Here is a 26,823-nt window from a genome sequence, read left to right as displayed (position 1 = left end):
CATTTTCGCACAAAAATCTTTTTCATCCATACCACCTCCAGTCCGAGTTTTGGTGTCTTTGCTTGGTTACCAGGTCTGTCTGCTGAAATGAACTTTTTATAAAGACTTAATTTCCAATATTATTGCTAACCCATATCAAGAGTAAAGCAGTGGTTCCCCTTCTTATTTCACTATAGCCCTCCCTTTTCTCATGTTAGCTTGTTTAATGGGTGAGGATCTCTAAAAGTGCCAAACTTGAGACACAGGTAAGCAAATTAATCCATTTTATCACTTGCAAACACATATCAGCTCCTCTAAAATCAAATTTTTAACAGTAAAAACCTCACAACGCTTTCTTCTACTACATTGACAAACACAACCACAGACTCACTACAGCAGGGTTTCCAACACAGCATAAATCAATCACTTTCTCTCCTCCTCTCTCCTTATCACTGTTCAAAATCTTCTCCAAATTTAATTGCAAATATGGGTGAAGACATTCAACTGTATACATATACATACTTTTAGGACCTGGTGTTTGTTGTTCTAAAGGACAAAATATATTACAGAAATAACTTTCCTCTTCTCAAGTCACCAAAATTAAAGTTATAGACTCTCTTGTCCTGCTCCTGCAGGACACCTCGTCAGTTTTCCTCCTTCCCCCCCTCCTCCCGCTCGGGGAAGACAGAGAAGCAGCAGCCAAGAGCCGAAGCTGACAGTTCACTCCGCGGTGTCTCCGGGGTGTGTGTCGGGAGGGGACGCCGACTCTGCGATGGCACACAGTGCCCCCAGCTCGTGTGCCAGGGCAGGGGAGGTGACTCAGCACGGGCAGGCCGCCGGCAGCCGGGCTGAGGAAGGATCTGGCGTTGGTGAGCTCGGGGGGTCCCGGCAGTGTGAGCCCGCTCCTTACAGAGATCACAGGGTTTGGGGCACTGCTCGGACGGTTGCTGGGCTGATCCCAGCGTGTTTTACGTGGGTTGGTAGTGCAAAAGGGAAGGTCTAGTCATTCTCTCCAGTATTTGAAATAAACTGCTAAATTTAAACTTGTTTTTTTGAGAGGTATTGTGAATTTTTTTTTTTTTTCTTCTTTGTTTTAATCACTTTGATTGTAGTTTTACTGGCTTTATAATTTTGGGGAACTTTGGTTATATCTTTTCGATTAGATTCAGTCTTTACTATAAATTTATATTTTTCACCTTGAGGTTTCAATTCAGTTTTGTCAAGAGCTGGTTACAGTGTGTTATTCTTGCAAAATAGAGCTCTTGACACTTTTAATCTCATTTATTTTATTCAAATAGTTTCAAGTCCCTCTGTCTTTTCAGACAATTTCTTTTTAGATGACCTTTTCTTTTACAATAAAAACATTTTACTGCCTGGACTCTTGAAACAATTTGTTGGGGTCTGCTTATATATATATTTTTGGGCTTCTCTCAGTAAGTCTTTGAGCTCCCCTTTCTCCCATCCATCTAATTTCTTTAGTTCTCTTTTAATATCACTCCAGGCATAATTTATAAAGTGAACTTTCAACAATATTAGGCCAGCTGGTGTATCAGGACTAATGCCTAAATATTGCTGTAAATTTTTCTTTAGTCTTTCTAACCAGGTAATAGGGGTTTTATTTTTTTCTTGCTGATCTTTAAATGCCTTTTTGACATTTTTCTCATGGGGAACAGCCTTTCTGGTTCTTTGGGTCAAGGAAGTACAGTACTCAGTCAGGGCTGAGTTACATTCCCAATCGAGTCCTAAGAATTTGTTTAATTGTTCAGCTACTCCCAAGAGGTCTTCCATCAGTTTCCCTACTTCTTTTGTTGTTTTTAAACTTTTGTCTTCTTCACCAGAGCTTTCCTGATCTACTAAAAAGGTTCTGACGTTTCTTAGGGCTGTCTGTTTTTTTCTTTGGGCTTTAGTTCTTTTGGGACTTTCATACCCTTGATTTAACAGGGCTGTGAGGTTTACAGCTGAGGGGAGTTGTGGAGAGGGAGGGGGAGTATTTCTTGGGGCTGTGGGAACTACAACCGAGGGAGTTTGTAAACAATAAGAAGGGTTATAGGGGAGAGGTAAGTTACCTAGTAGTTCCCATTTCACTTCTTTTGATCTCTTTTCTATTGGCCTTTCTTGGGTTAACTTACTAATATTCTCAATATCTTCCCAATTTGATATCATTACCCCCAGAGGACTGGTAGGGGTAATATCCAGCAATGCCTGCTTGGGCAATGCCTGCTTGCTCCCTTTTCTCTTGGGGCTGCCTTTCTTACTGAATCCTTGCCCCATACTTTTCCGAGGTCCCTTCTAGAATCTCTCCACCGACTCTCTGGGATCCCTTCTAAACTCTCCCCACTGACACAAAGGTCTCTCCTTAAGACTTTCCACCGACCCCAGAGGTGCAATCAGCAATTCTCTCGCTTCGCCCGGTCACTGGCTGTTCCGTTCGCACGGGGACAGAAGCGCAGTTCAAGGGGCTGCCGCAGTCCCTTGGCAGCAAAGCTGCGTCTCATCCACTCATCCACCCCGACCTCTTACCCGCCCAACCAGGGAATACTCACAGTCCGTTGTTCTTCCCTGGGTCTTCGTGCACGAGAATTATGGGCCCTTTTTGCTGCAGCAATCCGGGAGCAATCCTTGCTTTTACCATATAACCATAGAACGTGTTACTCCAGTCCTGTGGAAAATTAGACCCGAAATAGGCCGCTGAATTCAGCGGGGGCCCCCCTGTTTCGAGTACTAATTAACCCAGCAGGGATCGGAGAACATCACGTCGGGAAAGTCACCAATTGTGATAAACAAAGTCTCGAGTTTCTATAAGTTTCGAATAATAGTTTATTATATGGTAAAAGCAAGCAGCCGGCTGGGTGACAGAAATGAGACCAGTTTCCCAAATCTGCACACCCCTACTACAGGGTACATTTAGTATTTATCTTAGCTACTTCATGCATATTAATTATATCATATACATATACATTCTACAGGTTTTTGCTAAGTATTTAATATATGGGTTTTCTTACAGCTAAAGCTAAAAGGGTTATCTCTACAACCAGTCATAATTCATGCATTCTTGGACGAACAGGCGTCTAAAGATTTAAAGTTCTACTATATTTTATCCTTAGGATAGTAAGGAGGTTTTAGGCCTCTTGACCTTGTGAGGGTCTGTTTTATTTCTTTATGGGGGTGTAATTAAGTTTTACAATCCGTTTGTTTTATTTTGATGTAATCACCCATTTGTTCCACGAATCACAATTATTTATATATCACACTGCCCATGGCAGGGGATGGAACTGGATGGGCTTTAAGGTCTCTTCCAACCCAAACCAGTCTGGCATTCCCTGGTTTTCCCTCCCCCAACACACCAGAAAAGTGAAACTGAAACTTTTTTTTGGTGAAAAACAAGCTGCCTCAGGAAACAGGGCTTTGTTTCTGGCTCTCAGACACCAGCTCTCCCCTGCAGAGCACCAGCCTAAGCCCAAGGGGCTGGCCTGGGGTGATTGCTTGATATTTCCTGCTCTTATTTCAAATAATTTGGCTTAACTTGCCTTGCCTCTTTCCCAAGGCACAAATCCACTTGGCTTGGCTGCAAAACTTCATCCACACACAGCAGAATGTTTAAAAAAGTCACCAGATACGTTGTAAGTCAAATGGATCCAGACGGACGATTGGCACCTGTCGAGAACAGCGGACAACAGGAGCGCTTCAGACCCTTCTGTCTTCTGACACAAAAAAGAAAACAAAATACCATATTCCGCTCAGATCCCTACTACGAGTACACAGAGTTCAAACTGGACAGTGTGCTGCTGCCTGGAAAAGATGGGAAAAGCACAGGTAAGCCCAGATATATCAATGTGAAGTTCACAAATTCCATAGATAATGTTTGGGGGTCACTGGGGTCATGGCTGAACTGTCCCATGTTCCAGCTTTCCTGTGGGTGAAATACTTACAGTGCTGAGTCTGTGCCATCCTGCTGAAGCAAATGCATGGAATCATTTCAGAATCCCTCCTTCCCTCGGGAGATGGTCCAGATTCCAGCCAATTTGGTCTCACAAAGGTCACCGTTGACAAAGTCAAGGGGGATATCAGCGTTAGCATTAATGGTGCAAGTGTGGAGCTGAAAGGAGGTGGCTCCTTGTCCCAGGCATTTTCCATCAAGCTGCAGAAGAAGGCCATACCAATGGACTTACTGGAGTCAGTGAGAAAAAATAGGTAAGGCAGGACAAAGGCAGCACACACGCTCTGGCCATCCCCACCCAACCCATGCTGGGTCACACAATGGGAGTTCAACAGCAAAAAAACCAAGACTGAGACCTTAGACAATGAATTCCCCCTAACTAGGCCTGGCTGGGTGGGGCTTGGAGCCAGAACATCCCCTCTGAGCCTCCTTTTCCCCAGGTTGAGCCCTCCCAGCTCTCTCAGCTGCTCCTCAAATGACTTGTGCTCCAGCCTGTTCCCATCCTTTTTCTCTTTTAGAAAAATCAACATGGGTCACTCCTTCATCCAACAGCTCCAGAGGACAGGCGCTGATTTGTTCTTGGTTTATGAAACCCTGGAAGCCTCAGAGGAGACTGTCTATAAGGAAGACACCAAGGCAGAGTTGAGCTTCTTAGCCAAGATTTTCGCCAAGTTCTTTGGAGAGGTTTGGTTTCTCCCCGGGCTCAGGTGTCACTCCTTCCCCAACACCTGCACCCAGGGGCTCTAACAGGGTGTTTTCCTCCACCAGGGCTCCACAGAGCACATAGAAAGTGCAGTCATACCCAAGGGCTGCACCCTGGCCTTCAGGGCCATCCAGATGAAAATTAGCAAAGGAGAATGGGGTAAGTAACTTCCAGAAATTACCAACTCCTCCATTCAGGAAACAGGGCAGAAGAGGAAGAACATCTTCTCAAGTATCACTCAGCCCCACAGCCACCCTCAGCTCGTTTACAAGGACATGGAGGCAGTAGGAGGGACAGAAACCACCTGGGGAAGGTTGTCCAACCCATGGAAGGTCAAGGAGCTGTGTGGGAAAGGAGCAGTTTGGGGAGGGGTTGGTAGGGAAGGGCAAGAGGGACACTGGAACTCTCAGCTCTACATCTGGGGAGCTGCAGAGCTCCTGGTGATAAATGGCACAGGCAGCAGAGTTTGGATTGGTCCTTTTTCCTGTTTAGAAGAAAAGAGCCAGGGAGAAAACAGGGTGGGTGACCTTCAGTGGGAAGGCTGGGGAACACATTGTAAATGTCCTTTTTATCCTGTTGCAGAACTGTCTTATTTTAAAGAACGTCCAACTTCAGTGAAAGGTAAGCAAATTTTTTTTCTGCTACCACTTGCACAGTTTTTACCTGGTTTGGGTAAGATGGAATCTCCCAGGATAAAATAAACCACCAAGACTGATGTGTTCCCCAGGACATGACAACTGCCCAAATTCCATCTTGCTTCCAAAACATTCACACCAGGGTTTCACACTCTCAGTTTAGGGCTGCCACTGAACGCCCAGTTCAGTAGTGACATCTTTGCACTCTTTCTGGTTTTCAGGTATCTGCTTTTTAGAGATCCCAACACCAAAATTAGGCGCAGTGGACAGAGAAGTTAAACAATACTGTGGCATTTTCTCCGAGTTGCCTTCTGTCCTGCGGGTCATGTTCTTAAACACCATCACAGCTGTGATGAGAGACAGGAACCTCTTTCAAGAGCTCAGCCAGAAGGTAAGTAAAGCTTCTCTCAGTGCCAGGATTTACAAACACACAGACATCCACCATCACACCTCTTGCCTCACAAGGCACCTGTGCCACAACAGTCCCTCCAAAATTCCCACACTCAGCACACCTCTCTGCTCTGCACTAGCAGAAGCCTCTGCCCTCAAATCCTCACTTTTCTTTTCCTTGTTCCCCAGATGGAAGGAGTTCTTGAGAAAACTGATGGTTATGAGCTGAAAACTGAAAGCCCAGACTTAAAAGACCTGTTGAGCACCTTGAAGAATTCTCCAAGAGATCGTCGTCTTCAGCTGGCAAAGGGAATAACCTACACCCTCGATGCTTTGGCTGGTGAGGCTTTGGGTCTTTGATAGGGGGGAAATAAAGGCAGGGCTGACTCCCAGGCTGGCCAGGCCCTCCTGCTCCTCTTCCTCCCCAAGTGGAATCTGCATCTAAATCCCATGCAGGGCAGAGCAGAGAGCCCCCCATGATACCCCTCCAGGCTTCTCTGCTCCCTCCAAGTGCATTCACAGCTTCCTCCCAAGGGGCTGCTCCAACCTCTGCTCTGTGACCTGTGACAGGACCCAGGGAAGGGCTGGAGCTGTGCCAGGGCAGGGTCAGGTTGGATCTCAGGGAAAGGTTCTTCCCCCAGAGGGTGGTTGGGCACTGAACAGGCTCCCCAGGGCAGTGGGCACAGCACCAAGGCTGCCAGAGCTCCAGGAGGGTTTGGACAACACTCTCAGGGACAGAGTGGGATTGCTGGGGTGTCCTGGGCAGGGCCAGGAATCAGACTCCATGATCCTTGGGAGTCCCTCCCAACTCAAGAGATTCTGATTCTGTAACAGACACATCCCTCTCACAGCACAAATCATTTGGAATAAAACATGTAAAGAGCTTTGGAACAAACAGGCATTTCCTACAAGAAATGATCACCCTTCTCATCCTGCTCACCCTGCCCATCCCACCAGCTCTCTCAAACACCTGGCTGGCAGCTTTCTGATCAGAGCTGGTTTCATTCTGCAGAGCTACTGGACAATCAGCTGCTGCTGCTGCTGGAATCCTTGGAAAGGAAGATTGTGTCCCAACAGCTGCAGCTGGTGAGTACCCACATCACACTTGGCTCCTTTGAAGGGGAAATGGGGGTATTTTAATTAAAGCACTGTGTCCATGATGACATCACAATTTCACAACTTGCTAAAACACTGATTTGCCTTTTCTGTGGTTGCTCTGAAGGTTGGAAAACTCCTGGAGCACGAGCTGAAGAAGGTGGATATGCCGTTCCGTGTGGATGCCAGCCTGCTCTCCTTCCCACGGAAGGAGGATCAGACCTTAACCATGGCCCTGGTGGAGCTGAGCAGAGTGAAGCTCCGGGAAGATGGATCAGCTGAGCCCATGGAATGGCCCTTTGAGGTCGTGGCCGCCCTGTACGTGGCCCTGTACGTCCTCAGCCTCCTCAGTGGCCCCAAGTAGGCACCTGGCCCTGCCCAGGGAACCCCTCCCCAAGCTGCTGGGAAACCTCTGCCCACCAGCCACTTCTCTCCCCCAATTTCATCCTTGTTAATGCTCAAGGCTGCTTTGGCTGGGAAAAGCAAAATTAAGGCAGGAAACCTCATTATGGATGCAAAAGGCTGGATATCAAAGTGGATTTCTCTGGCTGTCCCCCATTGAAAGCAGAGGGACAACTGGAAAATCCATGAGCCCAAATAATCACAGGCCTGGCAGCTGTGCCTCGTGTGCTTCCCTAAAAATGCTGCTGCTTCTGCAATCAATTAATGGGAAAGGGAAAGGCAAGGGAAAAGGAATTCAAAGGGAAAGGAAGGGAAATGCAAAGGGAAAAGGGGGAAAAATGCAACGGAAACAAAAGCCAAAGGAAAAGACCTGCAGTGATCCACTTACCCCAGTCCCCCCTGGGGGTCCTGGGGGGCTCCATGAGCTGCTGGTGGCACAAAGGTGGGGGGATCCCAGGGCTTTCACCCACCCTTCCCTGCTCCCAGCACTGCCATGGCCCACAGGCTGCTCCAGGGACACGGGGCAGTGCTTCAGGTACAATTTAAATACTCTCATTATTGCTTTATAAATAAAGAGGAGCTTCTTGCTGAGTAACCCGGTGTTCTGGAAGGTAACTTCTTTCTTCCCGTGTGTTTTCAGTCCCACAGCACATCCCACAACCCTGGGGGTGAGGCTGTCACAGAAATAAGGCCACGTAGCCAATTCCTAATGCACCTCTACTCCATACAAAGAGATAGGAAGGCAAATAATTACTGACCAACACCAACCTTCTCCCATGCCCTGGCAGAACGGCCTCCCTAGAGCAGATGTTCCTGGCTCGGCAGGGATCAGTGTCAGTCCACGCGACTCAGGCTGCAAAAGAGGGCACAGACTGAGGCAAAAACTGCAGGGCACAGCTTAAAGGGCACTTATTTTCCACCCAAGTCTGCAAAATACAATTGATGATTCCACAGCCCCTACCAGTCATTGATATCACACTTGGCTCTTTACTTCTTTTTACTTCTTTACCTGAACTCCTGCTCCAAGAAATCCTGCACTGCAGGGAAAGGCAGGAAGAGATCACAAAGCATCACAGCCCAAACATGCTGAAAACACAAACATGGTGTAACATCTGCAGGCCCAGCTCCACTCAGGGTCCTGGAGGGGTGGGTGGGTTTCATCTGCTCCATCTGTAGAAGTTCCACTGACTCACAGTCTCTCTTAAAGTTTCCAACAATCTGACTCTGCCCAATCACCAAAGCCTTTCAGTGGCAGAGTTAAGCAATAGTTGTGTGAAGGCTGAACAAGGTGAAGATGACAGGAAGTCTCTCACATCTGAGAGTGACTCGGGATAAGCTGGAGTGACCAGCCAGGAATCCTCCTGCACAGACTGGGTCTAAGGACTGGGTCAAACGGTGCTTCTGCCACAGGGGTTGCTTCAGGGAGACCCCCCCTTAGCAAGGTAAGGGAAATCACTTTGGTTAAAAGTCTTTGGGCTTGTGCCCCTTCCAGCTTCCTCTGCCAACTCCCTCATTTAGGAAAAGCTTCCAGCCCTCTGAGCAGAAAGGAAGCCAGAGATCTCCTCCCCAGTCCTGCTGCTCTGCAGGGCTCACATACCCTCAGAGCCCCAGACTCCGGATCCACAGGAGGCATCCACCAAACAGGCAAGTGCCTTATTCCAGAGCTTGGGCTGGGGCAGAGCCTTGGGGGAAGCTGCCTGCTAAGTGCTCTTCTTTAGCTTTTCTCCCTTCTTGAAGACTTCCAAGACAATGAGTCCTGAAAGTGCTACTATGTCCTGGTTAGAACAGCTGGGCCCAGTTCATCACTGTATGGGTGGTACCCAAAACTGTGTATTCTATAGCCTTCCATGTCATTTCCCAGAAACTGTTATCAATAGACCATCTACACCATCTGCCCAGAGCACCCCTGACTCCTCAGGCTATAAACTGGGTGTTAAGAGGCCTGCGAGATAAGAGGATGCTCAGGCCCTCACACCCATTGTGGAACTCCCCGCCCTGAGGGAGGTACTGGGCATTCCTGCCTGAACTGGAGGATATATAATCTTGGGGTCTTGGGACATTTTTAACCCCTCCTGGGATCCAGAGGAAGACTGCAGGCCACCGCTCTCAACCAGACTGCAACCACCACTCTCGACCGGACCGCAATCACCACCCTTGACCAGACTGCACCAGCACTCTCACCAACAGGTTTTTCCCCTCTCCTTTTACTTCAGACTCAGGGGGCCCAACGAACACCACTCTGTTCATGCCCCAGGGTGCTGGGTTATACATCTGGGTTTTGTGGGTTAAAACCAATTGCTTGTCTGTATAATCGTACTTATTGTATTATTTTATTAAATTGGTATTCAGACTTATAATCTCTCTTTTGAGTTGGGTTCATTTCCCCTGCTGGTTTACCTTTAAACCAGCACATACTAAAATTGAGCACAGGAGCCTATTTGTCTTGGCAATGGATTTAACCTGAGAGACAGTAGGGTTAGATGGGATATTGGGAAGAAATTCCTCCCGGGGAGCCAGGTGAGGCCCTGGCACAGGTTGCCCAGAGAAGCTGGGGCTGCCCCAGCCCTGCAAGTGTCCAAGGGCAGGTTGGACGGGGCTTGGAGCAACCTGGGCTAGTGTAAAGTGTCCTTGTCCATGGCAGGGGTTGGAACTGGATGGGTTTTAAGGTCTCTTCCAACCCAAACCAGTCTGGCATTCCCTGGCTTTCCCTCCCCCAACACACCAGAAAAGTGAAACTGAAACTTCTTTTTTTGTGAAAAATAAGCTGCCTCAGGAAACAGGGCTTTGTTTCTGGCTCTCAGACACCAGCTCTCCCCTGCAGAGCACCAGCCCAAGCCCAGGGGGCTGGCCTGGGCTGATTGCTTGATATTTCCTGCTCTTGTTTCAAATAATTTGGCTAAACTTGCCTTGCCTCTTTCCCAAGGCACAAATCCACTTGGCTTGGCTGCAAAACTTCATCCACACACAGCAGAATGTTTAAAAAAGTCACCAGATACATTGTAAGTCAAATGGATCCAAACAAAGAATTGGCACCTGTCGAGAGCAGCGCAGACCAGGAGTACTTCAGACCCCCCTATCTTCTGATACAAAAAAGAAAACAAAATAACGTATTCCGCTCAGATCCCTACTACCAGTGCACAGAGTTCAAACTGGACAGTGTGCTGCTGCCTGGAGAAGATGGGAAAAGCACAGGTAAGCCCAGATATATCAATGTGAAGTTCACCAATTCCGTAGATAATGTTTTGGGGTCACTGGGGTCATGGCTGAACTGTCCCACGTTCCAGCTTTCCTGTGGGTGAAATACTTACAGTGCTGAGTCTGTGCCATCCTGCTGAAGCAAATGCATGGAATCATTTCAGAGTCCCTCCTTCCCTCGGGAGATGGTTCCAGCCAGTTCGATCTCTCAGATATCAATATTGACCAAATCAAGGGAGATATCAGCGTTAGCGTTAATGGTGCAAGTGTGGAGCTGAAAGGAAGTGGCTCCTCGTCCCAGGCATTTTCCATCAAGCTGCAGAAGAAGGCCATACCAATGGACTTACTGGAGGCAGTGAGAAAAAATAGGTAAGGCAGGACAAAGGCAGCACACACGCTCTGGCCATCCCCACCCAACCCATGCTGGGTCACACAATGGGGGTTCAACAGAAAAAAAAACAAGATCGAGACCTTAGACAATGAATTCCCCCTAACCAGGCCAGGCTGGGTGGGGCTTGGAGCCAGAACATCCCCTCTGAGCCTCCTTTTCCCCAGGTTGAGCCCCCCCAGCTCTCTCAGCTGCTCCTCAAATCACTTGTGCTCCAGCCTGTTCCCATCCTTTTTCTCTTTTAGAAAAATCAACATGGATCACTCCTTCATCCAACAGCTCCAGAGGACAGGCGCTGATTTGTTCTTGGTTTATGAAATCCTGGAAGCCTCGGAGAAGGCCGTCTATAAGGAAGACACCAAGGCAGAGTTGAGCTTCTTAGCCAAGATTTTCGCCAAGTTCTTTGGAGAGGTTTGGTTTCTCTCTGTGCTCAGGTGTCACTCCTTCCCCAACATCTGCACCCAGGTGCTCTAACAGGGTGTTTTCCTCCACCAGGCCTCCACAGAGCACATAGAAAGCATAGTCATACCCAAGGGCTGCACCCTGGCCTTCAGGGCCATCCAGATGAACATTAGCAAAGGAGAATGGGGTAAGTAATTTCCAGAAATTACCAACTCCTCCATTCAGGAAACAGTGCAGAAGAGGAAGAACATTTTCTCAAGTGTCACTCAGCCCCACAGCCACCCTCAGCTCGTTTGCAAGGACATGGAGGCAGTGGGAGGGACAGAAACCACCTGGGAAAGGTTGTCCAACCCATGGAAGGTCAAGGAGCTCTGTGGGAAAGGAGCAGTTTGGGGAGGGGTTGGTAGGGAAGGGCAAGAGGGACACTGGAACTCTCAGCTCTACATCTGGGGAGCTGCAGAGCTCCTGGTGATAAATGGCACAGGCAGCAGAGTTTGGATTGGTCCTTTTTCCTGTTTAGAAGAAAAGAGCCAGGGAGAAAACAGGGTGGGTGACCTTCAGTGGGAAGGCTGGGGACCACATTTTAAATGTCCTTTTTATCCTGTTGCAGAACTGTCTTATTTTAAAGAAGATCCAACTTCAGTGAAAGGTAAGCAAAGTGTTTTTCTGCTACCACTTGCACAGTTTTTACCTGGTTTGAGTAAGATGGAATCTCCCAGGATAAAACAAACCACCAAGACTGTTGTGTTCCCCAAGACATGACAACGGCACAAATTCCATCTTGCTTCCAAAACATTCACACCAGGGTTTCACACTCTCAGTTTAGGGCTGCCACTGAACTCCCAGTTCAGTAGTGACATCTTTGGACTCTTTCTGGTTTTCAGGTATCTGCTTTTTAGAGATCCCAACACCAAAATTAGGCGCAGTGGACAGAGAAGTTAAACAACACTATCGGATTTTCTCCGAGTTGCCTTTTGACCTGCGGGTCATGTTCTTAAACACCATCACAGCTGTGATGAGAGACAGGAAACTCTTTCAAGAGCTCAGCCAGAAGGTAAGTAAAGCTTCTCTCAATGCCAGGATTTACAAACACACAGACATCCACCATCACACCTCTTGCCCCACAAGGCACCTGTGCCACAACAGTCCCTCCAAAATTCCCACACTCAGCACATCTCTCTGCTCTGCACTAGCAGAAGCCTCTGCCCTCAAATCCTCACTTTTCTTTTCCTTGTTCCCCAGATGGAAGGAGTTCTTGAGAAAACTGATGGTTATGAGCTGAAAACTGAAAGCCCAGACTTAAAAGACCTGTTGAGCACCTTAAAGAATTCTCCAGGAGATCGTCGTCTTCAGCTGGCAAAGGGAATAACCTACACCCTCGATGCTTTGGCTGGTGAGGCTTTGGGTCTTTAATAGGGGGGAAATAAAGGCAGGGCTGACTCCCAGGCTGGCCAGGCCCTCCTGCTCCTCTTCCTCCCCAAGTGGAATCTGCATCTAAATCCCATGCAGGGCAGAGCAGAGAGCCCCCCATGATACCCCTCCAGGCTTCTCTGCTCCCTCCAAGTGCATTCACAGCTTCCTCCCAAGGGGCTGCTCCAACCTCTGCTCTGTGACCTGTGACAGGACCCAGGGAAGGGCTGGAGCTGTGCCAGGGCAGGGTCAGGTTGGATCTCAGGGAAAGGTTCTTCCCCCAGAGGCTGGTTGGGCACTGAACAGGCTCCCCAGGGCAGTGGGCACAGCACCAAGGCTGCCAGAGCTCCAGGAGGGTTTGGACAACACTCTCAGGGACAGAGTGGGATTGCTGGGGTGTCCTGGGCAGGGCCAGGAATCAGACTCCATGATCCTTGGGAGTCCCTCCCAACTCAAGAGATTCTGATTCTGTAACAGACACATCCCTCTCACAGCACAAATCATTTGGAATAAAACATGTAAAGAGCTTTGGAACAAACAGGCATTTCCTACAAGAAATGATCACCCTTCTCATCCTGCTCACCCTGCCCATCCCACCAGCTCTCTCAAACACCTGGCTGGCAGCTTTCTGATCAGAGCTGGTTTCATTCTGCAGAGCTACTGGACAATCAGCTGCTGCTGCTGCTGGAATCCTTGGAAAGGAAGATTGTGTCCCAACAGCTGCAGCTGGTGAGTACCCACATCACACTTGGCTCCTTTGAAGGGGTAACAGGGGTATTTTAATTAAAGCACTGTGTCCACGATGACATCACAATTTGACAACTTGCTAAAACACTGATTTGCCTTTTTTGTGGTTGCTCTGAAGGTTGGAAAACTCCTGGAGCACGAGCTGAAGAAGGTGGATATGCCTTTCCGTGTGAGTGCCAGCCTGCTCTCCTTCCCACGGAAGGAGGATCAGACCTTAACCATGGCCCTGGTGGAGCTGAGCAGAGTGAAGCTCCGGGAAGATGGATCAGCTGAGCCCATGGAACAGCCCTATGAGGTCGTGGCCGCCCTGTACGTGGCCCTGTACGCCCTCAACCTCCTCAGTGGCCCCAAGTAGGCACCTGGCCCTGCCCAGGGAACCCCTCCCCAAGCTGCTGGGAAACCTCTGCCCACCAGCCACTTCTCTCCCCCAATTTCATCCTTGTTAATGCTCAAGGCTGCTTTGGCTGAGAAAAGCAAACTTAAGGCAGGAAACCTCATTATGGATCCAAAAGGCTGGATATCCAAGGTGATTTCCCTGGCTGTCCCCCATTGAAATCAGAGGGACAACTGGAAAATCCATGAGCCCAAATAATCACAGGCCTGGCAGCTGTGCCTCGTGTGCTTCCCTAAAAATGCTGCTGCTTCTGCAATCAATTAATGGGAAAGGGAAAGGCAAGGGAAAAGGAATTCAAAGGGAAAGGAAGGGAAATGCAAAGGGAAAAGGGGGAAAAATGCAATGGAAACAAAAGCCAAAGGAAAAGACCTGCAGTGATCCACTTACCCCGGTCCCCCCTGGGGATCCTGGGGGGCTCCATGAGCTGCTGGTGGCACAAAGGTGGGGGGATCCCAGGGCTTTCACCCACCCTTCCCTGCTCCCAGCACTGCCATCGCCCACAGGCTGCTCCAGGGACATGGGGCAGTGCTTCAGGTACAATTTAAATACTCTCATTATCGCTTTATAAATAAAGAGGAGCTTCTTGCTGAGCAGTCCGGTGTTCTGGAAGGCAACTTCTTTCTTCCCGTGTGTTTTCGGTCCCACAGCACATCCCACAACCCTGGGGGTGAGGCTGTCACAGAAATAAGGCCACGTAGCCAATTCCTAATGCACCCCTACTCCATGGATACAATGAGATAGGAAGGCAAATAATTACTGACCAACACCAACCTTCTCCCATGCCCTGGCAGAACGGCCTCCCTAGAGCAGATGTTCCTGGCTCGGCAGGGATCAGTGTCAGTCCACGCGACTCAGGCTGCAAAAGAGGGCACAGACTGAGGCAAGAACTGCAGGGCACAGCTTAAAGGGCACTTATTTTCCACCCAAGTCTGCAAAATATGATTGATGATTCCACAGCCACTAGCAGTCACTGATATCACACTTGGCTCTTTACTTCTTTTCTGCCACCTGTACTCCTGTCCCAAGAAATCCTGCACTGCAGGGAAAGGCAGGAAGAGATCACAAAGCATCACAGCCCAAACATGCTGAAAACACAAACATGGTGTAGCACCTGCAGGCCCAGCTCCACTCAGGGTCCTGGAGGGGTGGGTGGGTTTCATCTGTTCCAACTGTAAAAATTCCAATGACTCACAGTCTCCATAAAAGTTTCCAACAATCTGACTCTGCCCAATCACCGCAGACTTTCCATGGCAGAGTTAAGCAATAGTTGTGTGAAGGATGAACAAGTTGAAGGGGACAGGAAATCACTCACATTTGGGAGTGACTGGGGATAAGCTGGAGTGACCAGCCAGGGATCCTCCTGCACAGACTGGGTCTAAAGGTGCTTCTGCCCCAGGGGTTGCTTCAGGGAGACCCCCCTTAGCAAGGTAAGGGAAATCACTTTGGGTTAAAATTCTTTGGGTCTGTGCTCCTTCCAGCTTCCTGTGCCAACACCCTCGTTTAGCAAATGCTTCTGCCCTCTGAGCAGAAGGGAAGCCAGAGATCTCCTCCCCAGTCCTGCTGCTCTGCAGGGCTCACATCCCCTCAGCAGACCCAGGCTCCCCATCCACAGGAGGCATCCACCAAACAGGCAAGTGCCTTATTCCAGAGCTTGGGCTGGGGCAGAGCCTTGGGGGAAGCTGCCTGCTAAGTGCTCTTCTTTAGCTTTTCTCCCTTCTTGAAGACTTCCAAGGCAATGAGCCCTGCAAGTGCTACTAAAATTGGGCACACAAGCCTAAGTGTCTTGGCAATGGATTTAACCTGAGAGACAGTGGGGTTAGATGGGTCATTGGGAAGAGATTCCTCCCTGGGAGCCAGGTGAGGCCCTGGCACAGGTTGCCCAGAGGAGCTGGGGCTGCCCCAGCCCTGCAAGTGTCCAAGGCCAGGTTGGACGGGACTTGGAGCAACCTGGGCTAGTGGAAGGTGTCCCTGCCCATGGCAGGGGATGGGACTGGATGGGCTTTAAGGTCTCTTCCAACCCAAACCAGTCTGGCATTCCCTGGCTTTCCCTCCCCCAACACACCAGAAAAGCGTGAAACTTTTTTTTTGGTGAAAAACAAGCTGCCTCAGGAAAGAGGGCTTTGTTTCTGGCTCTCAAACACCAGCTCTGCCCTACACAGCACCAGACCACACCCAAGGGGCTGGCCTGGGCTGATTGCTTTATATCTCCTCGAAGATTTGCCCCCAAAATCTGCACCCTCAGAGCCTGCGAGCTGTGCTCTGTCTGCACCATGACTGGGCTTCATCAGCTGTGGTGGTTTGGGCTAGGCCTTCCTTGGTGACCAGTTTGTAACCAAGGAAGGGTCCAGATTTACCCAGTATTCCCTACGATTTTTACGTAAGCCAGATTATAAGAAGAAAGGAGGAGAGGCCTTCGTCCTCTTTCCTTCCGGCGGCTTGGAGGTGCAGGTTCCCTGCTGTTGAGTCTGCCGTGTTGGGGAGCGAGGCCTGGTTGGGCCTTGTCGGCCTTGGGAGACAGAGGTTGCCGGCGATCGTTCCGGAGCGACTCTCGATTGTCCCAGGAGAGTAGTGAGATATTCCTTTGCTAACTCTTTTAGTTGTTAGATATCGTGTCACTAATCGGGATATATATATATATATATATATATATACTATTTTTAGTTCTGTTCCCTTTTTCCTTCCCCTTCCCTTTCCCTTTTGAAATTGTATATTTTAATTATATATATAAGTATAAATATATTTATATATATCACTTTGGTTGTCTCTCTCTCGCTTCGGGTTTTTCTTAGTTTTTCTCCCTCTTCTCCCTGAGGTTTTTTGGGGGGGGGGGGGGGGACTTCTGGTGGTAAGGTTTGGAGACTTGGCAGGGAGCCAGCTTCAAACCATATCATCAGCAAAGGGGGACGAGTCCAAACAACCCACAGCTCCTGCTCCTTCCTCTCCAAACACTCCCTAAAACAACCCTCTGAATGTTGGCTCCTTAGATAATGTGGTGTATTCAGGTCATTATTTTGAAAACTTCCTAATAATTGAACTAACATTTGGTTACTTCTTTCAAGTAATTTGGCTTAACTTGCCTTGCCTCTTTCCCAAGGCACAAATCCACCTGGCTGGGCTGCAAAACTTCATCCACACACAGCAGAATGTTTAAAAAAGTCACCAGATACGTTTCAAGTCAAATGGATCCAGATGGAGGATTGGTCCCTGTCGAGAGCATCGCAGACCACGAGCACTTCAGACCCTTCTGTCTTCTGATAGGAAAAAGAAAACAAAATACCATATTCCACTCACGTCCCTACTACCAGTGCACAGGGTTTAGTCTGAACGATGTGCTGCTGCCTGGAGAAGATGGGGAAAGCACAGGTAAAGCCCAAATATATCAACCTGATATATTCAGGTTCACAAATTCCATAGATAATGTTTTGGGGTCACTGGGGTCATGGCTGAACTGTCCCACGTTCCAGCTTTCCTGTGGGTGAAATACTTACAGTGCTGAGTCTGTGCCATCCTGCTGTAGCAAATGCATGGAATCATTTCAGAGTCCCTCCTTCCCTTGGGAGATGGTCCACATTCCAGCCAATTCACTCTCTCAAAGGTCACTGCTGACCAAGTCAATGGGGATATCAACGTTAGAGTTGACGATGCAAGTGTGGAGCTGAAAGGAGGTGGCTCCTTGTCTCAGGAGTTTTCCATCAAGCTGCAGAAGAAGGCCATAGAAATGAACTCACTGGAGACAATGAGAAAGAAAAGGTAAGGCAGGACAAAGGCAGCACACACGCTCTGGCCATCCCCACCCAACCCATCCCGGGTCACACAGTGGGTGTTCAACAGCAAAAAAACAAGACTGAGACCTTAGACAATGAATTCCCCCTAACTAGGCCAGGCTGGGTGGGGCTTGGAGCCAGAACATCCCCTCTGAGCCTCCTTTTCCCCAGGTTGAGCCCCCCCAGCTCTCTCAGCTGCTCCTCAAATCACTTGTGCTCCAGCCTGTTCCCATCCTTTTTCTCTTTTAGAAAAATCAACATGGATCACTCCTTCATCCAACAGCTCCTGAGCACAGAGCTCAAATTATACGTGGTTTACAAAACCCTGGAAGCCTCGGAGGAGACCATCTACAAGGAGTCCAGCAAGGCACAGGGAGGCTTCCTAGCCATGATTTACGCCAAGTTCTTTGCAAAGGTTTGGTTTCTCTCCGGGCTCAGGTGTCGCTCCTTCCCCAACACCTGCACCCAGGTGCTCTAACAGGGTGTTTTCCTCCACCAGGGCACCACAGAGAACAGACAAAGCATAGTCATTCCCAAGGGCTGCACCCTGGCCTTCATGGCCATCCAGATGAGCATTAACAAAGGAGAATGGAGTAAGTAACTTCCAGAAATTACCAACTCCTCCAGTCGGGAAACAGGGCAGAAGAGGAAGAACATTTTCTCAAGTGTCACTCAGCCTCACAGCCACCCTCAGCTCATTTGCAAGGACATGGAGGCAGTGGGAGGGACAGAAACCACCTGGGGAAGGTTGTCCAACCCATGGAAGGTCAAGGAGCTGTGTGGGAAAGGAGCAGTTTGGGGAGGGGTTGGTAGGGAAGGGCAAGAGGGACACTGAAACTCTCAGCTCTCCATTTGGGGAGCTGCAGAGCTCCTGGTGATAAATGGCACAGGCAGCAGAGTTTGGATTGGTCCTTTTTCCTGTTTAGAAGAAAAGAGCCAGGGAGAAAACAGGGTGGGTGACCTTCAGTGGGAAGGCTGGGGAACACATTGTAAATGTCCTTTTTATCCTGTTGCAGGACTGGGTTTTATCACAGACTTGCTTGATGGAGGTAGATTTCACAAACATGATGTTCAGCACAGTATTTTTCTGCTTCAACGTGTAAAACGTGCAGGTAAGGTGGAATCTCCCAGGATAAAACAAACCATCAGACTGTTGTGTTCCCCAAGACACGACAACTGCCCAAATTCCATCTTGCTTCCACAATATTCATACCAGTGTTTCACACTCTCAGTTTAGGGCTGCCACTGAACTCCTAGTTCAGTAGTGACATCTTTGCACTCTTTCTGGTTTTCAGCTTCCGGGTTATCAGAGTTCCGAAAAAAAGAATTATTCACAGTGGACAGAGAAGTTAATAAATACTGTGGCATTTTCTCTGGGTTGCCTTCTGACCTGCGGGTCATGTTCTTAAAAACCATCACAGCTGTGATGAGAGACAGGAACCTCTTTCAAGAGCTCAGCCAGAAGGTAAGTAAAGCTTCTCCCAGTTCCAGGATTTACAAACACACAGACATCCACCATCACACCTCTTGCCCCACAAGGCACCTGTGCCACAACAGTCCCTCCAAAATTCCCACACTCAGCACATCTCTCTGCTCTGCATTAGCAGCAGCCTCTGCCCTCAAATCCTCACTTTTCTTTTCCTTGTTCCCCAGATGGAAGAAGTTCTAGAGAAAACTGATGGTTATGAGCTGAAAACTGAAAGCCCAGACTTAAAAGACCTGTTGAGCACCTTGGAGAATTCTCCAGGAGATCGTCGTCTTCTGTTGGCAAAGGGAATAACCTACACCCTCGATGCTTTGGCTGGTGAGGCTTTGGGTCTTTAATAGTAGGGAAGTAAAGGCAGGGCTGACTCCCAGGCTGGCCAGGCCCTCCTGCTCCTCTTCCTCCCCAAGTGGAATCTGCATCTAAATCCCTTGCAGGGCAGAGCAAAGAGCCCCCCACGATACCCCTCCAGGCTTCTCTGCTCCCTCCAAGTGCATTCACAGCTTCCTCCCAAGGGGCTGCTCCAACCTCTGCTCTGTGACCTGTGACAGGACCCAGGGAAGGGCTGGAGCTGTGCCAGAGCAGGGTTTAGGTTGGATCTCAGGGAAAGGTTCTTCCCCCAGAGGCTGGTTGGGCACTGAACAGGCTCCCCAGGGCAGTGGGCACAGCACCAAGGATGCCAGAGCTCCAGGAGTGTTTGGACAACACTCTCAGGGACAGGGTGGGATTGCTGGGGTGTCCTGGGCAGGGCCAGGAATCAGACTCGATGATCCTTGGAATCCCTCCCAACTCACGAGATTCCGATTCTGTAACAGACACATCCCTCTCACAGCACAAATCATTTGGAATAAAACATGCAAAGAGCTTTGGAACAAACAGGCATTTCCTACAAGAAATGATCACCCTTCTCATCCTGCTCACCCTGCCCATCCCACCAGCTCTCTCAAACACCTGGCTGGCAGCTTTCTGATCAGAGCTGGTTTCATTCTGCAGAGCTACTGGACAATCAGCTGCTGCTGCTGCTGGAATCCTTGGAAAGGAAGATTGTGTCCCAACAGCTGCAGCTGGTGAGTACCCACATCACACTTGGCTCCTTTGAAGGGGTAACAGGGGTATTTTAATTCAAGCACTGTGTCCATGATGACATCACAATTTGACACTTGTTAAAACACTGATTTGCCTTTTTTGTGGTTGCAATGAAGGTTGGAAAACTCCTGGATCACGATCTGAAGAAGGTGGATATGCCATTCCGTGTGGATGCCAGCCTGCTCTCCTTCCCACAGCAGGAGGATCAGACCTTAACCATGGCCCTGGTGGAGCTGAGCAGAGTGAAGCTCCAGAAATATGGATCAGCTGAGCCCATGGAAAAGCCCTATGAGGTCGTGGCTGCCCTGTACGTGGCCCTGTACGCCCTCAGCCTCCTCAGTGGGGACCTGCCCCTGTCCAGGCAACCCTTCCCCTAACTGTGGAAAAATCTCTACCCATGAGCCACTTCTCTCCCCCAGTTTCATCCTTGTTAATGCTCAAGGCTGCTTTGGCTGCAAAAAGCAAACTTAAGGCAGGAAACCACATTATGGATGCAAAAGGCTGGATATCAAAGTGGATGTCTCTGGCTGTCCCCCATTGAAAGCAGACGGACAACCAGAAAATCCACGAGCCCAAATAATCACAGGCCTGGCAGCTGTGCCTCGTGTGCTTCCCTAAAAACGCTGCTGCTTCTGCAACCAATGAATGGGAAAAGGAAAGGCAAGGGAATGGGAAAGGGAAAAGGAATGCAAAGGGAAAGGAAGGGAAATGCAAAGGGAAAGGGGAAAAAAATGCAATGGAAACAAAAGCCAAAGACCTGCAGGGGGACCACTTCCCCTGGTCCCCCCTGGGGGTCCTGAGGGGCTCCATGAACTGCTGGTGGCACAAAGGTGGGGGGATCCCAGGGCTTTCACCCACCCTTCCCTGCTCCCAGCACTGCCATCGCCCACAGGCTGCTCCAGGGACATGGGGCAGTGCTTCAGATACAATTTAAATACTCTCATTATCACTTTATAAGTAAAGAGGAGCTTCTTGCTGAGCAGCCCAGTGTTCTGGAAGGCAACTTCTTTCTTTCTGTGTGTTTTCGGTCCCACAGCACATCCCACAACCCTGGGGGTGAGGCTGTCACAGAAATAAGGCCACGTAGCCAATTCCTAATGCACCCCTACTCCATGGATACAAAGAGATAGGAAGGCAAATAATTACTGACCAACACCAACCTTCTCCCATGCCCTGGCAGAACGGCCTCCCTAGAGCAGATGTTCCTGGCTCGGCAGGGATCAGTGTCAGTCCACGCGACTCAGGCTGCAAAAGAGGGCACAGACTGAGGCAAGAACTGCAGGGCACAGGTTAAAGGGCACTTATTTTCCACCCAAGTCTGCAAAATATGATTGATGATTCCACAGCCACTAGCAGTCACTGATATCACACTTGGCTCTTTACTTCTTTTACTTCTTTACCTGAACTCCTGTCCCAAGAAATCCTGCACTGCAGGGAAAGGCAGGAAGAGATCACAAAGCAGCACAGCCCAAACATGCTGAAAACACAAACATGGTGTAACATCTGCAGGCCCAGCTCCCCTCAGGGTCCTGGAGGGGTGGGTGGGTTTCATCTGCTCCATCTGTAGAAGTTCCACTGACTCACTCTCTCTTAAAGTTTCCAACAACCTGATTCTGCCCAATCACCAAGCCATTCAGTGGCAGAGTTAAGCAATAGTTGTGCAAAGGCTGAACAATGGTGAAGGGGACAGGAAGTCGCTCACATCTGAGAGTGACTGGGGATAAGCTGCAGTGACCAGCCTGGGATCCTCCTGCACAGACTGGGTCTAAGGACTGGGTCTAACGGTGCTTCTGCCCCAGGGGTTGCTTCAGGGAGACCCCCCTTAGCAAGGTAAGGGAAATCACTTTGGGTTAAAACTCTTTGGGTCTGTGCTCCTTCCAGCTTCCTGTGCCAACTCCCTCATTTAGCAATCACTTCCGGCCCTCTGAGCAGAAGGGAAGCCAGAGATCTCCTCCCCAGTCCTGCTGCTCTGCAGGGCTCACATCCCCTCAGCAGACCCAGGCTCCCCATCCACAGGAGGCATCCACCAAACAGGCAAGTGCCTTATTCCAGAGCTTGGGCTGGGGCAGAGCCTTGGGGGAAGCTGCCTGCTAAGTGCTCTTCTTTAGCTTTTCTCCCTTCTTGAAGACTTCCAAAGCAATGAGCCCTGCAAGTGCTACTAAAATTGGGCACACGAGCCTATCTGTCTTGGCAATGGATTTAACCTGAGAGACAGTGGGGTTAGAAGGGGCATTGGGAAGAAATTCCTCCCTGGGAGCCAGGTGAGGCCCTGGCACAGGTTGCCCAGAGAAGCTGGGGCTGCCCCAGCCCTGCAAGTGTCCAAGGCCAGGTTGGACGGGGCTTGGAGCAACCTGGGCTAGTGGAAGGTGTCCCTGCCCATGGCAGGGGGAGGCACTGGATGGGCTTTAAGGTCTCTTCCAACCCAAACCAGTCTGGCATTCCCTGGCTTTCCCTCCCCCAACACACCAGAAAAGTGAAACTGAAACTTTTTTTTGGTGAAAAACAAGCTGCCTCAGGAAACAGGGCTTTGTTTCTGGCTCTCAAACACCAGCTCTCCCCTGCAGAGCACCAGCCCAAGCCCAGAGGGCTGGCCTGGGGTGATTGCTTGATATTTCCTGCTCTTATTTCAAATAATTTGGCTTAATTTGCCTTGCCTCTTTCCTAAGGCACAACTCCACTTGTCTTGGCTGCAAAACTTCATCCACACACAGCAGAATGTTTAAAAAAGTCACCAGATATGTTGTAAGTCAAATGGATACAAAGAAAAAATTGGCACCTGTCGAGGACAGCGCAGACGAGGAGCGCTTCAGACCCTTGTGTCTTCTGACAAAAAAAAGAAAACAAAATACAATATTCCGCTCAGATCCCTACTACGAGTGCACACACTTCACACTGGACAGTGTGCTGCTGCCTGGAAAAGATGGGAAAAGTACAGGTATAGCCCAAATATATCAATGTGAAGTTCACTAATTCCACAGATAATGTTTGGGGTCACTGGGGTCATGGCTGAACTGTCCCACGTTCCAGCTTTCCTGTGGGTGAAATACTTACAGTGCTGAGTCTGTGCCATCCTGCTGAAGCAAATGCATGGAATCATTTCAGAGTCCCTCCTTCCCTTGGGAGATGGTCCACATTCCAGCCAATTCACTCTCTCAAAGGTCACTGCTGACCAAGTCAAGGCAGATATCAGCGTTAGCGTTGATCCTGCAAGTGTGGAGCTGAAGGGAAGTGGCTCTTTGTCCCAGGAGTTTTCCATCAAGCTGCAGAAGAAGGCCATATCAATGGACTCAGTGGAGACAATGATAGAAAATAGGTAAGGCAGGACAAAGGCAGCACACACGCTCTGGCCATCCCCACCCAACCCATACTGGGTCACACAATGGGGGTTCAACAGAAAAAAAAACAAGATTGAGACCTTAGACAATGAATTCCCCCTAACTAGGCCTGGCTGGGTGGGGCTTGGAGCCAGAACATCCCCTCTGAGCCTCCTTTTCCCCAGGTTGAGCCCCCCCAGCTCTCTCAGCTGCTCCTCAAATCACTTGTGCTCCAGCCTGTTCCCATCCTTTTTCTCTTTTAGAAAAATCAACATGGGTCACTCCTTCATCCAACAGCTCCTGAGCACAGAGCTCGATTTATACATGGTTTATGAAACCCTGGAAGCCTCGGAGGAGACCGTCTACAAGGAATCCAGCAAGGCACAGGGAGGCTTCCTAGCCACGATTTACGCCAAGTTCTCTGCACAGGTTTGGTTTCTCTCCGGGCTCAGCTGTCGCTCCTTCCCCAACACCTGCACCCAGGTGCTCTAACAGGGTGTTCTCCTCCACCAGGCCTCCACAGAGAACAGACAAAGCTTAGTCATACGCAAGGGCTGCACCCTGGCCTTCAGGGCCATCAAGATGGACATTAAAAAAGGAGAATGGAGTAAGTAACTTCCAGAAATTACCAACTCCTCCATTTGCGAAACAGGGCAGAAGAGGAAGAACATTTTCTCAAGTATCACTCAGCCCCACAGCCACCCTCAGCTCGTTTGCAAGGACATGGAGGCAGTGGGAGGGACAGAAACCACCTGGGGAAGGTTGTCCAACCCATGGAAGGTCAAGGAGCTGTGTGGGAAAGGAGCAGTTTGGGGAGAGGTTGGTAGGGAAAGGCAAGGGGGACACTGGAACTCTCAGCTCTCCATTTGGGGAGCTGCAGAGCTCCTGGTGATAAATGGCACAGACAGCAGAGTTTGGATTGGTCCTTTTTCCTGTTTAGAAGAAAAGAGCCAGGGAGAAAACAGGGTGGGTGACCTTCAGTGGGAAGGCTGGGGGACACGTTGTAAATGTCCTTTTTATCCTGTTGCAGAACTGTCTTATTTTAAAGAAGATCCAACTCCAGTGACAGGTAAGCAAAGTGTTTTTCTGCTACCACTTGCACAGTTTTTACCTGGTTTGAGTAAGATGGAATCTCCCAGGATAAAACAAACCACCAAGACTGTTGTGTTCCCCAAGACATGACAAGCGCCCAAATTCCATCTTGCTTCCAAAATATTCACACCAGGGTTTCACACTCTCAGTTTAGGGCTGCCACTGAACTCCCAGTTCAGTAGTGACATCTTTGCACTCTTTCTGGTTTTCAGGTATCTCCTTTTTAGAGATCCCAACACCAAAATTAGGTGCAGTGGACAGAGAAGTTAAACAATACTGTGGCATTTTCTCTGAGTTGCCTTCTGACCTGCGGGTCACAATCTTAAACACCATCACAGCTGTGATGAGAGACAGGAACCTCTTTCAAGAGCTCAGCCAGAAGGTAAGTAAAGCTTCTCCCAGTGCCAGGATATACAAACACACAGACATCCACCATCACACCTCTTGCCCCACAAGGCACCTGTGCCACAACAGTCCCTCCAAAATTCCCACACTCAGCACATCTCTCTGCTCTGCACTAGCAGCAGCCTCTGCCCTCAAATCCTCACTTTTCTTTTCCTTGTCCCCTCAGATGGAAGGAGTTCTTGAGAAAACTGATGGTTATGAGCTGAAAACTGAAAGCCCAGACTTAAAAGACCTGTTGAGCACCTTGGAGAATTCTCCAGGAGATCGTTGTCTTCAGCTGGCAAAGGGAATAACCTACACCCTCGATGCTTTGGCTGGTGAGGCTTTGGGTCTTTAATAGTAGGGAAATAAAGGCAGGGCTGACTCCCAGGCTGGCCAGGCCCTCCTGCTCCTCTTCCTCCCCAAGTGGAATCTTGGGGGAGGAAGTGCATCTAAATCCCATGCAGGGCAGAGCAGAGAACCCCCCATGATACCCCTCCAGGCTTCTCTGCTCCCTCCAAGTGCATTCACAGCTTCCTCCCAAGGGGCTGCTCCAATCTCTACTCTGTGACCTGTGACAGGACCCAGGGAAGGGCTGGAGCTGAGCCAGAGCAGGGTTAGGTTGGATCTCAGGGAAAGGTTCTTCCCCCAGAGGGTGGTTGGCACTGAACAGGCTCCCCAGGGCAGTGGGCACGGCCCCAAGGCTGCCAGAGCTCCAGGAGTGTTTGGACAACACTCTCAGGGACAGGGTGGGATTGCTGGGATGTCCTGGGCAGGGCCAGGAATCAGACTCGATGATCCTTGGAGTCCCTCCCAACTCACGAGATTCCATGATTCTGTGAGAAACAGACACATCCCTCTCACAGCACAAATCATTTGGAATAAAACATCCAAAGAGCTTTGGAACAAACAGGCATTTCCTACAAGAAATGATCACTCTTCTCATCCTGCTCACCCTGCCCATCCCACCAGCTCTCTCAAACACCTGGCTGGCAGCTTTCTGATCAGAGCTGGTTTCATTCTGCAGAGCTACTGGACAATCAGCTGGCGCTGCTGCTGGAATCCTTGGAAAGGAAGATTGTGTCCCAACAGCTGCAGCTGGTGAGTACCCACATCACACTTGGCTCCTTTGAAGGGGTAACAGGGGTATTTTAATTCAAGCACTGTGTCCATGATGACATCACAATTTGACAAATTGTTAAAACACTGATTTGCCTTTTTTGTGGTTGCTCTGAAGGTTGGAAAACTCCTGGAGCACAATCTGAAGACGGTGGCTACGCCTTTCCATGTGGATGCCAGCCTGCTCTCCTTCCCACAGCAGGAGGATCAGAGCTTAACCATGGCCCTGGTGGAGATGAGCAGAGTGAAGCTCCAGGAAGATGGATTAGCTGAGCCCATGGAACAGCCTGATGAGGTCGTGGCCGCCCTGTACGTGGCCCTGTACGCCCTCAACCTCCTCAGTGGGGACCTGCCCCTGCCCAGGGATCCCCTCTCCGAGATGCTGGAAAACCTCTGCAAACCAGCCACTTCTCTCCCCCAGTTTCATCCTTGTTAATGCTCAAGGCTGCTTTGGCTGCAAAAAGCAAACTTAGGGCAGGAAAACTCATTATGGATGCAAAAGGCTGGATATCCAAGGTGATTTCCCTGGCTGTCCCCCATTGAAAGCAGAGGGACAACCAGAAAATCCACGAGCCCAAATAATCACAGGCCTGGCAGCTGTGCCTCATGTTATCCTGCTTCCCTAAAAACGCTGCTGCTTCTGCAATCAATTAATGGGAAAGGGAAGGGCAAGGGATTGCCAAGGGAAAAGGGGGAAAAATGCAATGGAAACAAAAGCCAAAGGAAAAGACCTGCAGGGGGACCACTTACCCTGGTCCCCCCTGGGGGTCCTGGAGGGCTCCAGGAGCTGCTGGTGGCACAAAGGTGGGGGGATCCCAGGGCTTTCACCCACCCTTCCCTGCTCCCAGCACTGCCATTGCCCACAGGCTGCTCCAGGGACACGGGGCAGTGCTTCAGATACAAT

General features: G+C 49.6%; 3 protein-coding genes and 2 long non-coding RNA genes across 5 annotated transcripts; 3 read left to right on the top strand and 2 right to left on the bottom strand.

Annotated features, from left to right (window-relative positions):
- Positions 1–2,937: 2,937 nt before the first annotated feature.
- On the bottom strand, positions 2,938–4,037 carry LOC135403019 (uncharacterized). Its single transcript, XR_010425293.1, has 2 exons — positions 3,909–4,037; positions 2,938–3,768 (listed from the first exon to the last, which is right to left on the bottom strand). It is a non-coding gene; the product is annotated as an uncharacterized LOC135403019 (long non-coding RNA).
- On the top strand, positions 3,573–7,724 carry LOC135403012 (gasdermin-A-like). Its single transcript, XM_064636621.1, has 9 exons — positions 3,573–3,792; positions 3,960–4,170; positions 4,435–4,600; positions 4,685–4,778; positions 5,202–5,240; positions 5,476–5,645; positions 5,834–5,984; positions 6,657–6,730; positions 6,867–7,724. The coding sequence occupies exons 1-9, from the start codon at positions 3,573–3,575 to the stop codon at positions 7,101–7,103; spliced, it is 1,362 nt and encodes a 453-aa protein (XP_064492691.1). The 3' UTR covers positions 7,104–7,724.
- Positions 7,725–7,736: 12 nt separating this feature from the next.
- On the bottom strand, positions 7,737–10,519 carry LOC135403022 (uncharacterized). Its single transcript, XR_010425296.1, has 3 exons — positions 10,450–10,519; positions 7,910–7,994; positions 7,737–7,815 (listed from the first exon to the last, which is right to left on the bottom strand). It is a non-coding gene; the product is annotated as an uncharacterized LOC135403022 (long non-coding RNA).
- On the top strand, positions 9,993–26,822 carry LOC135403010 (gasdermin-A2-like). Its single transcript, XM_064636619.1, has 9 exons — positions 9,993–10,333; positions 10,501–10,705; positions 10,970–11,135; positions 11,220–11,313; positions 24,355–24,393; positions 24,629–24,798; positions 24,988–25,138; positions 25,828–25,901; positions 26,038–26,822. Exons 1-9 carry the CDS (start codon positions 10,114–10,116, stop codon positions 26,353–26,355), a joined length of 1,437 nt encoding a protein of 478 aa, XP_064492689.1. The 5' UTR covers positions 9,993–10,113; the 3' UTR covers positions 26,356–26,822.
- On the top strand, positions 14,991–20,759 carry LOC135402780 (gasdermin-A-like). Its single transcript, XM_064636241.1, has 10 exons — positions 14,991–15,104; positions 16,772–17,040; positions 17,238–17,427; positions 17,691–17,856; positions 17,941–18,034; positions 18,458–18,553; positions 18,737–18,906; positions 19,095–19,245; positions 19,918–19,991; positions 20,127–20,759. Exons 2-10 carry the CDS (start codon positions 16,821–16,823, stop codon positions 20,385–20,387), a joined length of 1,422 nt encoding a protein of 473 aa, XP_064492311.1. The 5' UTR covers positions 14,991–15,104; positions 16,772–16,820; the 3' UTR covers positions 20,388–20,759.
- Position 26,823: the final 1 nt, after the last annotated feature.

The sequence above is a fragment of the Pseudopipra pipra genome, chromosome 26 (assembly GCF_036250125.1).
Source record: "Pseudopipra pipra isolate bDixPip1 chromosome 26, bDixPip1.hap1, whole genome shotgun sequence".
Classification (NCBI taxonomy): domain Eukaryota; kingdom Metazoa; phylum Chordata; class Aves; order Passeriformes; family Pipridae; genus Pseudopipra; species Pseudopipra pipra.
Note: the sequence above shows the minus strand (reverse complement) of the source record. Positions and strands in the feature narration are given on the sequence as shown.